Source organism: Megascapheus bottae, chromosome 28 (genome assembly GCF_031878675.1).
Source record: "Megascapheus bottae isolate mThoBot1 chromosome 28, mThoBot2.hap1, whole genome shotgun sequence".
NCBI lineage: Eukaryota > Metazoa > Chordata > Mammalia > Rodentia > Geomyidae > Megascapheus > Megascapheus bottae.
The window spans coordinates 11683625-11698429 of record NC_143536.1 but is presented as its reverse complement, the minus strand read 5'-3'; the positions used below and the strand labels follow the sequence as shown (position 1 = coordinate 11698429).

Sequence of the window (14805 nt, the reverse complement as noted above, 5' to 3'; positions counted from 1 at the left end):
AGAAGTAGCTGAGCAAACCAAACTATGATAAGGTATCTACTATATAAACATCCACCCCCTAACACACATATACTTTCATTGGCATATAATAGAAAAAGAAATACAAACTAAATCTTGTAGAATTCTTTGGGGGAGAGGTTTGGTGTTTTGTTTTTTCTTCTCTCAATCAAGAACAGTATTGCTACACAGCCCTATTGGAAATAACAGCAACATTATAGTGCTACTTAGCTTCAGTTATCAGAAAATAAATTCTGAAGAACACCAAACATTAAAGTGGCAAATGATGCTTTTTTGGGAGGGAGGGAGGAAGACCTGGGGCTGGGCACTGTCCTTGAGCTTTCTCTGGGCTAGTGCTCTACTACATGAGCCACAGCACCACTTCCAGCTTTTTCTGTGTATGTGGTACCAGGGAATTGAACCCAGGGCTTTGTGTATGCTAGACAAGCACTCTACCACTAGGCCACGCTCCCAGCTCCAAATGATGCTTTTTTTTTTTTTTTTTTGCCAGTCCTGGGCTTGTGCTCAGGGCCTGAGCCCTGTCCTTGGACTTTCTCAAGGCTAGAGCTCTATCACCTGAGCCTCAGCACCATTTCCGGCTTTTTTCTTTGTATGTGGTACCGAGGAATCGAACCCAGGTCTTCATGTATGTGAGGCAAGCACTCTACCACTAGGCTAAACCCTGGCCCGGTTTGTTTGTTTGTTTGTTTGTTTTTTAAACCAGTCCTGGGGCTTGAAATCAGGGCCTGGACACTGTCTTTGAACTTCCTCAAGGGTAGCACTCTACCACTTAAGCCAAATACCACTTCTAGCCTTTTTCTATGTATGTGGTACCAAGAAATCAAACCCAGGGTTCATGCATGCTAGCCAAGCACTCTACCACTGGGCCACACTCCTGGCCCCTGAACCTAATTTGTTTCTTATACTATTGTATGTGTGTCACACTCCCCACATACATGCATGCATGCATGCATGTGCGTACGTGTGCACACACACACACACACACACACACACATATTTCCTCTTAGCAGTTCTAAAACATCAACTTTCTTTACAGAAACCTTTCAGGGCTTATAGACTGGAGTCCCCAGAGTTCCTTCAGTTGGACAGTTTTTGCAGAATAAAAGTACACTAGGCTTTGTACACACACAGCTCTGAAAGCCACTCTCTGCTCTATCCCATGGACACAGGGAGTTCAACAGGCTGGCCACAATAAAGTTGTTAAAGATGTGGAACTCACCAAGGAATGACCATTCAGACAGCTTAGATAAACCCACCAATATTACTGTGGTTATAAGGAATCAAAGGCACCCATTAGTGACTGCTTAACAGGTAAACTTATTAAATGCCATTCAAGCCATTTTTCTTTCTTGTTTACTTAAATCATTTGGGGGAGGGGGACCACTAGGGCTAATGAACTACAAAAGAGTTAGATAAGCACTTCAAAAAGTTTCAAAAGAGAATAGATTTCCTTCTGCCAAATTCACACATTATCTTTCTGCTCACAAGGATAAAAGTTACAAATAGTGTGTTTAAACTGCTAATTTTGTATTAAATGGTGAACCCAAGATTATCTCCAAAGCCCAACACCACTCATAATGGACAGCCCCACTGACAAACTACCCTGGAATAAGTACAAGTTAAAACACTAAAGATTAAAAAAAAAAAAATCCCAAACTTCAGAAGTCTTTCCTTCAAAGAGTGAAGTGCCACATACACCTCTGCTATCCTTACCACCAAGTGGAAGACTGTAAATCAAGCATTTCTTAAAGCCATTGGGACCCAGTGAAAGCTTCTAAGAGAGACAGGCAGGGCGTCCTTAAGTAGCAAGACTTAAAGATGCAAACAATTTTTGAAGGAACATAGAACTGCTTGGGGCTCCTCCACAAAGCGTCCCCTCTAACAACGTTGTATGGTGAAGATGGTAAAGTGTGGGACCGGGAGAAGGTGTGTGTTCTTTAACATCAGAACTCAATCAATGTGCTTTTGCCCTTCAGTTTACCAGGCAGGAGTCTGTGAGAATAAGAGCCCTGAAAAGGAGCCCCCGGCACGTGTTGGGCACCTCCTTCAAAGGCACACTGCTCCCAGTCCTGCGCACACAGGACTCAGAATCTGCACCCGGCAAAAGGGTGGCTGCTAGTAAGTCATTCCCAAGTGTCCTCTTCCTAACTCACCCAAGAGTGAAGTGAAGGCCCTGCAGCAGCCGTCCCATCACCCCAAAGGGTTCAAAGCCAAGCCAACCATTTCATTTCAAGTGGAGACGCGCCTACTAAACTGCCCAAAGTGCGCTGGCCGCTCTACTAACAAGTTGATAAAATCACAGCCCAGGAAGCGGGAAATCTACCCAGCTAACCATCCGCAGAGGCTTCAGTTGAAGAGTCCCCCCCTTCAAAGAGTAAGCCCAGCTTACAGCTCTCCCTAACCAGCTATCCTTTGGAACGCAGTCCCTTGTCGTGGAGAGCAAAGAGGCCCTGTCAGTGAGCGACTCGGGCTCCCGATTTTGCAGGCCTGGCGCGTTAGCCCTCCGTCAAGAACCCGCAGCGGTCTCCCTTCCCGTCCGCTGAAATCTGAGGCACGCAGCGCCTTCCACCGTCACTCTAGGGCACCCCAGATCCCCACTCCGCGGCCAAGCCCCGCCTGTTCCCCGGCCCTCCTAGCCCTGAGCCCTGCCAGAGGGTCTGCACCCAGGTAGGACCGGCGGCAGGACCCAGGGTAGGACGTGATGGTGCGCGTCCTCTCGGAGAAACCTGGCCGCTCCCAAAAGGAGCGCGCTTGCACGCATGGGTGGAGAGCAAAGCCCGCGACCTGGAACGAGCCAGCCATCCTTCAACACTTGTCCTTCCAAAGTTGGCATTCAACAGGTACTTTTCCAGACTTCCACCTGAGACTCACAGAAGCGCCCCCCCTGGCCCGAGGGGGCCGCTCCAGCGTGGGGGCCCGGCCCAGCGCCCCCCCCCGCACGCGGCGCACCCCCGGGAGGCCGAGCCCCGACGTGCGCTCGCGCCCCCCCCGCCCCGCAGCGCCCCGGAGGCCGCGTCCCGCCCGCCCTCGTGCCCTCCCGCCCGGGAGAGATGCCGCCGGCCTCCGCGCCGCTCCTCCCGCCCGCCAGTCAGCCAGCCCGCGGCGGGGTCGGCGGGCGCAGCCCCCGGAGCCATCTTGTGGCGGCGGCGGCGCGGGGCCCTGGCGGCGGGCAGCTACCTGCACGATCTCGCCCTCGGCGCTGAGCGTGGCCCCGGCCCGCGAGAAGCGGCCCGTGAGGCCGGTGGTGTAGGTGGTGTAGTCACCGCTCGGGCTCGACTCGAACAGCACCACCTCCACGAACGCCGTCTCCTTGGCCCGCGCCGCGCCGGGCCCCGCGGCCGCCAGCAGCAGCCCGAGCAACAGCGGCAGCGGCGGCGGTGGCGGCAAGCGGCTGCCGCGGGGGCCGCGGGGGCGGCGGCGGAGGCGGCGGCGGCGGCGGCCCGGGGCCCCTGGGCGCCCGCCCGAGCGCGGCCTCATGGTCCTGCGGCGGGAGGGCGCGGAGGGCGGGCGCGGCCGGGCATAGTCGCGGGCCGGCGGAGGACCGAGCGCGGGCGGACGCCTCACAGCCCCATCGCGGCGGCGGCGGCTTTGTGGGTCGCAGGCTCGGCTCGGCTCCCCGGGCCGTCGCGCCGCGGCCCTTTCATCTGCTCCACGTGAGGGGTTATCCCCGCCCCGGCAGCGTCGTGACCCGCTCTCACTCCCTCCCGGCGCTCCGCCGCCGCCACCGCTGTGGGGAGCTGGAAGGCGGGGCGGACGCGCCTGAGGCGGGGGGCCGGACCCGGAGGCCTGGCACGGCCCCGCCTTCTCGGCGTGCGCTCCGCCCCATCTCCCCGCCCCCGGCGTGCGCCCCGCCCTGCGGCCATCGCCCCGCCCCCTCCCGCCGCCTGGCCCCGCCCACCTCGCCGTCTCGCCCCACCCCCTCCGCCGCGCTCCGCCCACCAAGCTCGCCAAGCCCCCTCCACCGCGCTCCGCCCCCCGCCCCGCTCCGCGCTCGGCGGCCGACATTTCTCCTGGCGGTTGCCAAAGTTCGGCGGGAACGGGTACCGCAACCTGCTCCGGGGGCGGCGCGCTTCCTTCCTCGCAGGCCTCACGGCCCGGGTCTGGTGGAGGAGTGGTGATAGGCATTCGGCACTGAAGGCCTCCTCCTTCCCAGCTGCCCCGTGCCTAATCCGCAGTGGCAGCGGGGCTGGGCACCCGCACGGGGAACCCCCGTCCCCGCCGGGGGACGCGTCCAGCCCCGGCGCCCGTCCCGCGGACGCCGGGGGAGACCTGGAGGACGCTCGCTCCGATTCTAATGGAGCGCATCTTTCCGCAGCCCGGAGACTCGAACTCGGCGCCTGCGTGCGGAGGGCGCGGGCCGAGGCCTGGGCGGCCGGCGCGCTCCGGGGACACGTGCTCGGCGCCGGTTCCCGCCCCCGGACTCGCTCGGCCCTGTCTTTCTGCAGTAGCCTGAGAGTGGAAACCCTCCTTGGAGAGCCAGGTTAAACTCCTGCTTCCGTCCTCGGCAAGGTGGCTTTGCTGGGGTATTTGCAAATATTTGGTTACAATGATCTGCCCCTGCTACCACACCCAGAAATACTAAAGAGACAAAAAAGAAACTCATGGAGAACTCCGGGAAACAACTTACCAAGGCTGCACTTACAGTAGAAAAGGGATTTCTTTTTCTAAATGTGGAGTGGAAATCTGCAGACCTGTTTTCCATACTCTTACCCACCCGTACCTTTGGAGAAATGTCTTTTTTCCCCCTTTGTGCCAGTCTTGGGGCTTGAACTCAGCACCCTGATTTCTCTAAGGAAAGGTACTCTACCACTTGAGCCACACTTCTAGTACCAATTTTTTTTTTGCCAGTCCTGGGCTTGGGCTCAGGGCCTGAGCACTGTCCTTGGACTTTCTCAAGGCTAGAGCTCTACCACTTGAGCCTCAGCACCACTTCCAGCCTTTTTCTATGTATGTGGTACCGAGGAATTGAACCTGGGTCTTCGTGCACGCTAGGCAGGCACTCTAACACTAGGCTGAACTCCCGGCCCCCAATTTTTTACTTGTTAACAGGAGACCAAAATTTCACAGACTTTCCTGCCCAGGCTGGCTTTGAATCCTGATCCTTAGTGCTCAGCCTCCTGAGCCAGCATCGTGTCTTTAGTTTCCCAAAACCAAGCCTAGCCAGTAGTGCTAACTTTGGCCAGGACCACGTTAATCTTGAGAATCCTAACCCTACCCACCGACACCACCTTATTCTTTTTTCTTTTTTGCCAGTCCTGGGGCTTGAACTCAGAGCCTGAGTGCTGTCCTTGGGCTTTTTCTTCAAGGCTAGCACTCCACCACTTGAGCCACAGCACCATTTCTAGCTTTTTCTATGTAAGTGGTACCGAGAAATCGAACCTCGGTCTTTGTGCATTCTAGACAAGCACTCTACCAACGAGGCCAAACTCCCAGCCCTTTTTTTTTTTTTTCTTTTTGTACGGGGGATGAACCCAGGGTCTTGCACTTGCTAGGCCAGAATTTTACTACTGACCTACATCTCAGCCCAGCAACAACTTATTAAGGTGTACACAGACACTTTGCAATATTTAAAACTCAAGGTCATTACCAAGTGATGAACATAAACATGTATGATCTGTCCACAGAGTAGGATCTAATTCAGTATCATGGTGGCTAAACCTGTAATAGTTGGTACTTGGAAGGCAGAGATTGCAGGACCAAGGTGAGAGGCTAGCCCTGACATAAATGTTCTCAAGACTTCTTAAGGTTTACTGCCAGTAAGCCTCCTGCCTATAATCCTAATTACTCAGGAGGCTGAGGTGTGTGGACTGAAGTTCAAAGCCAACCCAGGCAAGAATGTCCATCAGATTCTTATCTCCAGTTAACCAAAAAAAAGCCAGAAGTAGAACTATGGCTCAAGTGGTAAGCACTAGCCTTGAGCAAAAAAGATCAGAAAAATCACCCAAGCCCTGAGTTCAAGACAAGGACTGGCACTAGATAAAGAGACCCTTCAGGGTGTCCCCTCTTCCCCACTCCCAGCCTCCTTTGGCCTGACTCCTCCCATCCCATGGCATTTATCACTCCTCATATACTAAATAATTTATTTTTGTCCTCTACTCCCACACACCTACATGCCAGAGAACAAGCTCTGAAATGACAAGAATCCTTCATCTCCATCACTAGTTTAGCTGCCTAGCCTAGAGTAGGCACTCCAATAAATATTTGTTGCCTGAATTAAAGATTAAATGAATGAATGATAAGCCCATCCATGTGTATGCCTCCCATTCTGCATGACATTTAGTACACCTTTTTTTCATATATTTTTTATTGTACTTAATAGAAGGGTTACATGATATTTGCCAGATAAATGGTGTATTAATTCCCATACATTGATACCCTTTCACATGTCTTGTCCCCATTTCCCTCCCCCCCACCCCACCCCCATTTAGTACACCTTTAACAGCTGCATGCAGCCACTTGGCTTTTCGAGACAGAAATAAATTCTGAGTGTGGAGGAAAAGAGTACTTCCTGCAGGAACTGAGATGGAAACCCACACAAACAGAAACTGGTTTTGATTTTTTTTTTTTAACTCTGCTAAAAGAAAGGTATGGTTGAAGCTAGATATACTGGTTCCAACTGCTTAGAAGGAAGAGACCAGGGGATCATGGTTTCAAAGGCAGCCCAGCCACTTACCCCGCCCCTCCTAAAATTCTCAAGACTCTATCTTAACCAATGTCTGTATACAGTGATACACAATTGTCATCTCAGCGACTTGGAGAAGCACAAGAGGGCTGCAGTTCAGGCCAACCCAGGTCTAAGGCAAGACTCTATCTGGAAAACAGCTAACATGCCAGGCCCAGTGGTTTACACCTGTAAGCCTAACTGCTCAGGAGGCTGAGATGTGAGCTTCAAAGCCAGCCCAGGCAGAAAAGTGCTCATGAATCTTTTTTTTTTTTTTTTTTTTGCCAGTCCTAGGCTTAAGCTCAGGGCCTGAGCACTGTCCTTGGATTTTTCTCCAGGCTAGAGCTCTACCACTTGAGCCTCAGCACCACTTCTGCCTTTTTCTAAGTATGTGGTACCTACGAATCAAACCTGGGTCTTCGTGCATGCTAGGCAAGCACTCTACCACTAGGCCAAACTCCTGGCCCACTCATGAATCTCTTATGTCAAATTAACCACTCAAAAACTGCAAGCAGCACTGTGGCTCAAGTGATGGAGCACTAGCCTTGAGCACAAAGAGGCGTGAAGACAGCTCCCAGGACCTGAGTTCAAGCCCCACAAAAAAAAAAAATGTAAAAAGGGGCTGGTAGGCCTGATAGAGTGGTAGATAAGAGACTCTACCACTTGACCACCTGTCTGACAAATGAGTTCAAACTCCAACAGCACAGCTTAGCATCAGTGGTTCATGCCTGTAATCCTAGCTACTCAGGAGGTTGAGATCTAAGGATCAAGTTTCAAAGCCAGCCTGGGCAGAAAAGCTCATGAGACACTGATCTCCAATTAACCACCAAAAAGCTGGAAGTGGGGGCCAGGAGCGTGGCCTAGTGCTAGAGTGCTTGCCTAGCATTCACGAAGTCCTGGGTTCCATTCCTTGGAACCACATATACAGAAAAAGCCAGAAGTGGTCCTGTGGCTCAAGTGGTAGAGCTCTAGCCTTGAGAAAGCCCAAGGACAATGCCCAGGCCCTGAGTTCAAGCCCCAGGACTGGCAAAAAAAAAAAAATTGGAAATAAAGGTATGGCTCAATTGGTAGAGTTCTACCCTTGAGGAAAAAATAAAACAAAAAGCTCAGAGACAGCACCCAGGCCCTGAATTAAAGCCACAAGATGGCACATTTTAAAACACTGAGTAAGCTAGCCAGTGAGTCTGCTTACCTAAATGTGCACATGCAGATATTTAGGTAAAGCTGGCAATAATAGTGCCAGGATGCCAGCCTTAAGGACAATCAAAGTCATTGATGCCTGACAATGGATACAACAAATGCAAATATTGAAATGTTCTTTTATAAGACCTCAGTAGTATAGTGTTATGAATTTAAATGACATTTCAAGATGCTAATAAATTACATGTGACGTTTTTTGAAGGAAAAACTAACACCAAAACGTACCACCAAAATATGTAACGGAAAAGAAATAAATCAGCAAACAGAGCAGTGTGAAAGAAACGGAGGCATTTATCAAATAATGGAGTTTCCTAAAGTCTGGCAGGCAGAAAAGAGAGATTAAAAAAATAATAGTGGGCCGGGAGTTTAGGCCAGTGGTAGAGTACTTGCCTAGCATGCACGTAGACCTTGGTTCAATTCCTCGGTACCATATACATAGAAAAAGCCAGAAATGGTAATGTAGCTCAAGTGGAAGAGCTCTAGCCTTGAGAAAGCCCCAAGGACAGTGCTCAGGCCCTGAGTTCAAGGCCCAGGACTGGCAAAAAAAAAAAGAAAAAATAATAATAGTAACTTGGAATAAATCAATGAGAAGACCCAAGAGCCAAGAGCCAAGATAGAATCAGTGTTCTGGATCACAAATAAAGTAATGTGCATTCATCATCACAATGGTGCATTTTAGTAAATCATCCTGGGCTTAAATTACCTTATTCCTTCCTCTACTTATCAGACATAGCTCAGATGAAAATAACCGAAAGCAGTTACATTAACACTGCTAAAAGCTGATAACCTTGGCAAATCTCATAGACTCACATCAAAAATGACACCTTCAGGAAATGTTCCACTCTCAAAATTCTATGAATATAACCAAATAGGAACTAATACCCAAGAAGACGGTATTAGTGGCAAGTAAAGTTTATGTCTGTAATCCTAGCTACTCAGAATGCTGTAACCCGGAGGACTAATGTTTGAAAGCAGCTTACAGAAAAAGATGAGAGACTACCTACAACCAGCAAAAGGCTAGACTGGAAGCATGACTCAAGTGGCGCAGCACCAGCATAACCAAGTAGGCCAAGAGATCAAAGACCCCGAGGCCAAGCCTTAGAACTTCCCCCTTCTCTACACACACACACACACACACACACACACACACACACACACACACACACACACCATCCAGGAGCTGGTGGCTCTTGCCTGTATTCCTTGCTACTCAGGAGGCTGAGATCTGAGAATCACTGACATCAGCTCAGGTAGGAAAGTCTGTGACACTTTTATTTCCAATTAACCACCCAAAGCCAGAAGCAGAGCTGTGGCTCAAGTGGTAGAGCACCAGCCTTGAGTGAAAAAAGCTAAGTGATGATGCCAAGCCCTGAGTTCAAGCCCCAGTACTATCACTAAATTAATTAACTAATCTAAAAATGGCCAGTCCCTGTATTCAGCAAGCTTCCTGCCTTTTTTCTTTCCTTCCTTCTGTGAGCATTTATTACCCTAAAGACAGACAAAGAAGTCAATGAAAGATTTCAATAAAATATGAACTATTTTACAAACTAGCTTCAAGACTTTGAATTTCAACCCACTTATTTAAGGTGATTCAAATGTAAGACATACCGTATTTATATCTATTTCTGGAAACTCTCAGTTATTGTATTTAAACATCATATAATTCTCTTGAAAGGTACAATCGTTGTTACAGACAAGTAGTGACACTTCTTTCAAGCCCCTTAGAAGTGTCTCTGGGCCTTTGAAGTACACCATCAATCTACTTCTACTTTGAGCCCTAAGGCAGAAGGCCAATCTAGGCCCAACTCACCAGTCTTAAAGCCTTGCTTCAACCTGTCCCTGATTTGCAGTGGCCACCCAACCAGGAGTCACAAACTTAAACAATGCTCCAGGGACCAGGCAGGGAATGTGACTGAGTGAAGTGGGCCAGGTGTAAGCAAAAATAACCAGCAGATGAGATGTAAATGGTATTTGCACCCTTGGGAGTAGGGGTCTGGGACTGAACAGCTATTTTGGCCATTCACAGCTCATTGCTGTGATGAGAGAATGTGAGCCTGGTGTTCGGGGATCTTTCTGATCTAGTCAAAAGAAGCTAAAATCTGGATTGGTTTATAACATCGACTGATAGTTAAATGTTTGTAATAGGTTTTAGAGATTTGCAGGCCTCTAGAGTAAATACTGATTGCACCACCTAAGAACACTACTACTATGTCTGGGCTATTAAGGTAGAGAAAGAAGTGTGAATAACACACTATATACAGGAGACAGTTGGATTTGGTGGGATGTACTGTTTAATTGAAATGGAAGTGTAATCACATGCCTTGTCCAAGAAAGGCCAATGATAGGGTCATTAAGCCTTTGAAAGGCAAATCAGGTTGCTTTCACCCTGGTTATACCTGTATTTAAAGATTAAAGAATAAAAGGTTGGATGGAAATGCTAGGAAAGACCACCAATTATTTGCTTTTCCCAGTTGTACAGACAGGATGGCTTAACACAGAAGTGAATTAATAGGATAAGAGACCCCTGGGATTGCAGTAGAAATGTACATTTCATTCACAGTGCTGGGAAAACAACATTGGCTTGCAGGGAGATGCTAATGACAGGAATTATTGACTCAACAGCTGTTCCTGTGAGTTAACCACCCCTTCCTGGTCCAGGCTGTCTATGTGTGACCATCAATCATAAAGCTCATCATCCAGACTAGCCAATCAGAGCATTCCATTCCCCTAGCTACCATGACTGGCTCAGAGGTGAGCATGTGACTAAAAATGGGCTAATCAAATTCATCCCTGAAATTTGATTTCTTCCAATTGGGTCGAAAGACCTGTCTGCTACTCTGGAGTCTCAAATTGTAAGGGTTAGGTATTTTTAAGCTGTATAAGGCTATTTTTATCAACCACAAAGAAAATGTTGCAGGAAAGAAAAGGGGTCAGAGGTGTGGCCTAGTGGTAGAGTGCTTGCCTAACATGCATGAAGCCCTGCGTTTGATTCCTCAGTACTACATACACAGAAAAAAAAACAGAAGTGGTGCTGTGGCCCAAGTGGCAGAGTGCTAGCCTTGAGTAAAAGTGTTCAAGGACACAGTACTCAGGCCCTGAGTTTAAGCTCCAGGACTGCCAAAAGAAAAAAGAAAAGAAAGTAAAGGCTGAGAGGAGACGGGAAGAGAGACCTCCTGCTTGCATCAGGTGCATTGAGCACCTGATTCTTCCCTGATGCAGAAAACTCTGGATAAGCATAGCCCAAAAGAGTGAGTTTTCCTTCCTTTCTTTCTTATTTTTTTTTGTGCTATTGATGGTACTGTGTTTTGATCTCAGACTTGATCTTGGCTAGGCAAGTGCTCTTGAGCCATTCCCAGCCCAAAAGCTGGCTACATCAATTATAACTGCAGTAATCATAACACACAAACACACACACACACACACACACACACACACACACACACACACATCCCTTTCATGAAGCAAGAGAAATGAAAACGAATTTCAAAGCAAAAGTATTGAAATAAAGAAAAGCTCAGGAACAGTACTCAGGTGCTGAGTTCAAGCCCTAGAACTGAAACACAGACACAGACACACACACACACACACACACACACACACACACTATATTAAGTGAATCAATGAATAAAGAAATACTTAGAAGCCAGGTGCCGGTGGCTCATACCAGTAATCCTAGCTACTTAGGAGGGTGAGATCTGAAGATCACAGTTCAAAGCCAGCCTGGGAAGGAAAGTAAAATCCGGAAGACTCTTATCTCCAATAAACTACTCAGAAAAAGTTATGGCTCAAGTAGTAGAGCACTATCCTTGAGCACAGAGAGGCTCAGGGACAGATCGTAGGCCCTGAGTTCAAGCCCAAGGTTGGCAAAAAATACCAAAAAGCCAGAAGGGGAGCTATGACTCAAAAAACCTCAGGAACAGCACCCAGGCAATGAGTTCAAGACCAACAACTGAAAAAAGAAAAGAGAAGGAAGGGACAAACGAATGAACAAACAAACGAACAAACAAAGGAACAGGAGAAGGGGGCTCGTCTGAAGTCGCCGTGGATATTATGACCAATACTGGCCTCAGCTCCGGTTCCAGAATCCTTGCTCCTAACCTCAGAGCAGAAGGAAGAATAAAATAAATGCTCAATTACAAATCCAGCTTGGGCCAGGAGTTTGGCCTAATGGTAGAGTGCTTGGCTAGCGTGCACGAAGACCCAGGTTCGATTCCTGAAAAGGCCAGGAAGTGGTGCTGTGGCTCAAATAATAGAGCTCTGACCTTGAGAAAGCACAAGGACAGTGCTCAGGCCCTGAGTTCAAGCCCCATGACTGGCCCAAAAAAAAAAAAAGAAAGAAAGAAAAAAGAAATAAAGAAATCCAGCTAAGGAACTATATGGTCCCAGAAAGGGACAGTGGCTGTTTCACCTCCTGATGGCTTTTCCCTTTTGTCTGTTAGAAGGCCTAGGTGTACTTACAGTCCTTATTTGAGCTCAGGCCAGTTCTTGGTTCCTTTCAGGTGCCTATAATTGCTTTTGCTGAAAAGCACTGTCTCTCTACCTGGGCCCATGAATGCATGAGAAGCAGGCTAAGAAGTGGGCATCTGCTGTGTCCTCCCTTTTATATTTACATCTTTGATTCTGAGCTATTTTAGATCTGACTACTTGTGTAATTCCTGGAGTTTGGGCCTGGGTTCCAAAACCCTGCTTTCACATCTTTTTTTTTTTTTTTGTCAATTGTGAGGCTTGAACCCTGGGCCTGGGCACTGTCCCTGAGCTCTTCAGCTCCAGGCTAGCGCTCAGTGTCACTTCCAGTTTCCTGGAGCTAAGAGTCTCACGGACTTTAGTGCCTGGGCTGGCTTTGAATCATGATCCTCAGATTTCAGCCTCCTGAGTGGCTAAGATTACAGGCCTGAGCCACTGGTGCCTGGCTGCCTTTCACTTCTATAACTCTCAGGCTGTGTGACCAGAGCAAGTTGCTCTCCGTCTCTGAGCTTCAGTCTCCTTGCCTGTGAAATATAGGCAATCCTTGCTCTATGCCAGCAGGCCAGCGTGAAGATTGTGTGAGAGGCTGGACAGGCCCCTGTGGGCGTGAAGCCTGGCACAGGAGTGATTCTCCCAGCTTGAAGTCAGAAGGAGATACAGATCCGCTGTTCCCATAGCACTTGGCACGGAAACTTGAGTGTATGCTTGTGCAGCTCCTGGATAAACAGGAGCTCTGAAGCCCTCCTACCTAGATGTGGCCTGAACTCCTGTTTGTTTCTTCCAGGAGTTAATCATTTACCTCCAGTGTTTAATTTTGTTTAAACAGACATGACCCTACCTGTGCCCAAGGCTCTGTTCTAACCCACTGGCTCTGAGATCAAAGAAATCCAAAGACATGGGGTCCTCCCACCAGCCTGTCCCAGAACTGTCCTTTAGTCTGCTGGCATCAAGGGCTGCCCTGCTGCCCCTTGACCTTGCCCTGAGCCAGACTTTGCTAGGCTCTTCTACTAGAGACCAGTCAGCAAAGCCAGCTGCTTCTCAGATGGGCAGCTCTTGATGTCCTTCATCCCATCCTGCCCTGGCTCCTAGACCATCTTGGGGTCTTTCCACACAGAGGAAGTTTCCACAGGTATCCATAGTGGATTTGTTCATTCCCCTGAGGACACTGACAGCCAAAGGCCTCCTTAGGTTGGCCCTGTCACTCACCCAGCCATTGTGCACAACCACTGTGTACGTGCCACCCCCTAAGCCCTGGGGAAGTGGATCAGCCCATTCTTTGTAAAGAGGACTGCCCTGTTCCTAGTTGGGGATTCCAGCTCATTTCATCCTGCAACTTGCCTGTCTTCTCCTCTCCAGCAAGTCTGGGCTTTCCATCCATTTTGGGGTCCTCACTCAACCTGCCTCTTTTAGTTGTGTGTGTGTGTGTGTGTGTGTGTGTGTGTGTGTGTGTGTGTGTGTGTGTAGTTTAATTCTGGGTCTCTCCTTTGTTAAGCAGGTGTTCTGCAACTTAAGCCTCACTCACAGCCCCCCCCTTTTTTTTGCTTTATTTTACAAATAGAACCTCTCTCTCTCTCTCTCTCTCTCTCTCTCTCTCTCTCTCTCTCTCTCTCTCTCTCTCTCTCTCTCTCTCTCTCTCTTTGCCAGTCCTGGGGCTTGAACTCAGGGCCTGGGCATTATCCCTAAGCTTCGGTACTCAAGTGCTCTACCACTTGAACCACAGCACCAGTTTTACCAGGTTTTTCTATGTATGTGGTACTGAGGAATTGAACCTAGGGCTTCATGCATGCTAGGCAACATTTTACCATTAGGCTACACTCCTGGCCCCAGAATATTATTATTATTATTATTATTATTATTATTATTATTATTATTTTACCTTAGCCAACCTCAGACTGAGATCATCTATTCTACTTGCTCCAACATAACTGAAATGTCAGATATGATAACGCCCATTTCATTGATTGAGGTTTTTTTGCCTGGCTGGCCTAAAATCAAGATCCTCTCAATCTCTACCCACCAAGTAGCTGCGGTTGCAAGTACAATCCACACCTCTTAGCCTCCTCTTCTCTCTGTTTCCTATTGGACAATTAACACTGACAAGGGTCTACCCAGGTAATCTTGGATGATCATATGTTAGATCTAAGGTAATTTTACTTGCAAAGACCCTTTTCTGACATGAGATCAAGTTTATAGATTTTAATGAACATATCTTCTGAAGGCCTACTGGTATTTACTAAGAACAGAACAGCCTGCTGTGTAGCAGCAATGGAATAAGCAAAGGCTAAAGGGAATGCTCTTTAAAACTAAAGGAAGCTGGGTGCCGGTGATTCACACTTGTAATCCTAGCTACTCAGGAGGCTGAGATCTGAGTATCGCAGTTCGAAGCCAACTCAGACAGGAAAATTCACAAGACTCTTACCTCCAATTAACCACTAGAACACCAGAAGTAGTGCTGTGGCTCA

At 48.7% G+C, this 14805-nt stretch overlaps 1 protein-coding gene and 1 non-coding gene across 2 annotated transcripts in view; one reads left to right on the top strand and one right to left on the bottom strand.

Moving 5' to 3' along the window:
- The window catches only part of Znrf3 (zinc and ring finger 3), a 140835-nt gene extending 137340 nt beyond the window's left edge, over positions 1 to 3495 (bottom strand). The window contains exon 1 of the mRNA XM_090320400.1: positions 3196 to 3495. Coding sequence (XP_090176526.1) covers positions 3196 to 3495 — 300 coding nt within the window. The remainder of the gene's footprint in view (positions 1 to 3195) is intronic.
- A 4352-nt stretch (positions 3496 to 7847) lies between these two features.
- Positions 7848 to 7976, top strand: LOC150045180 (small nucleolar RNA SNORA33). Its single transcript, XR_016533013.1, has one exon. It is a non-coding gene; the product is annotated as a small nucleolar RNA SNORA33 (small nucleolar RNA).
- Positions 7977 to 14805: the final 6829 nt, after the last annotated feature.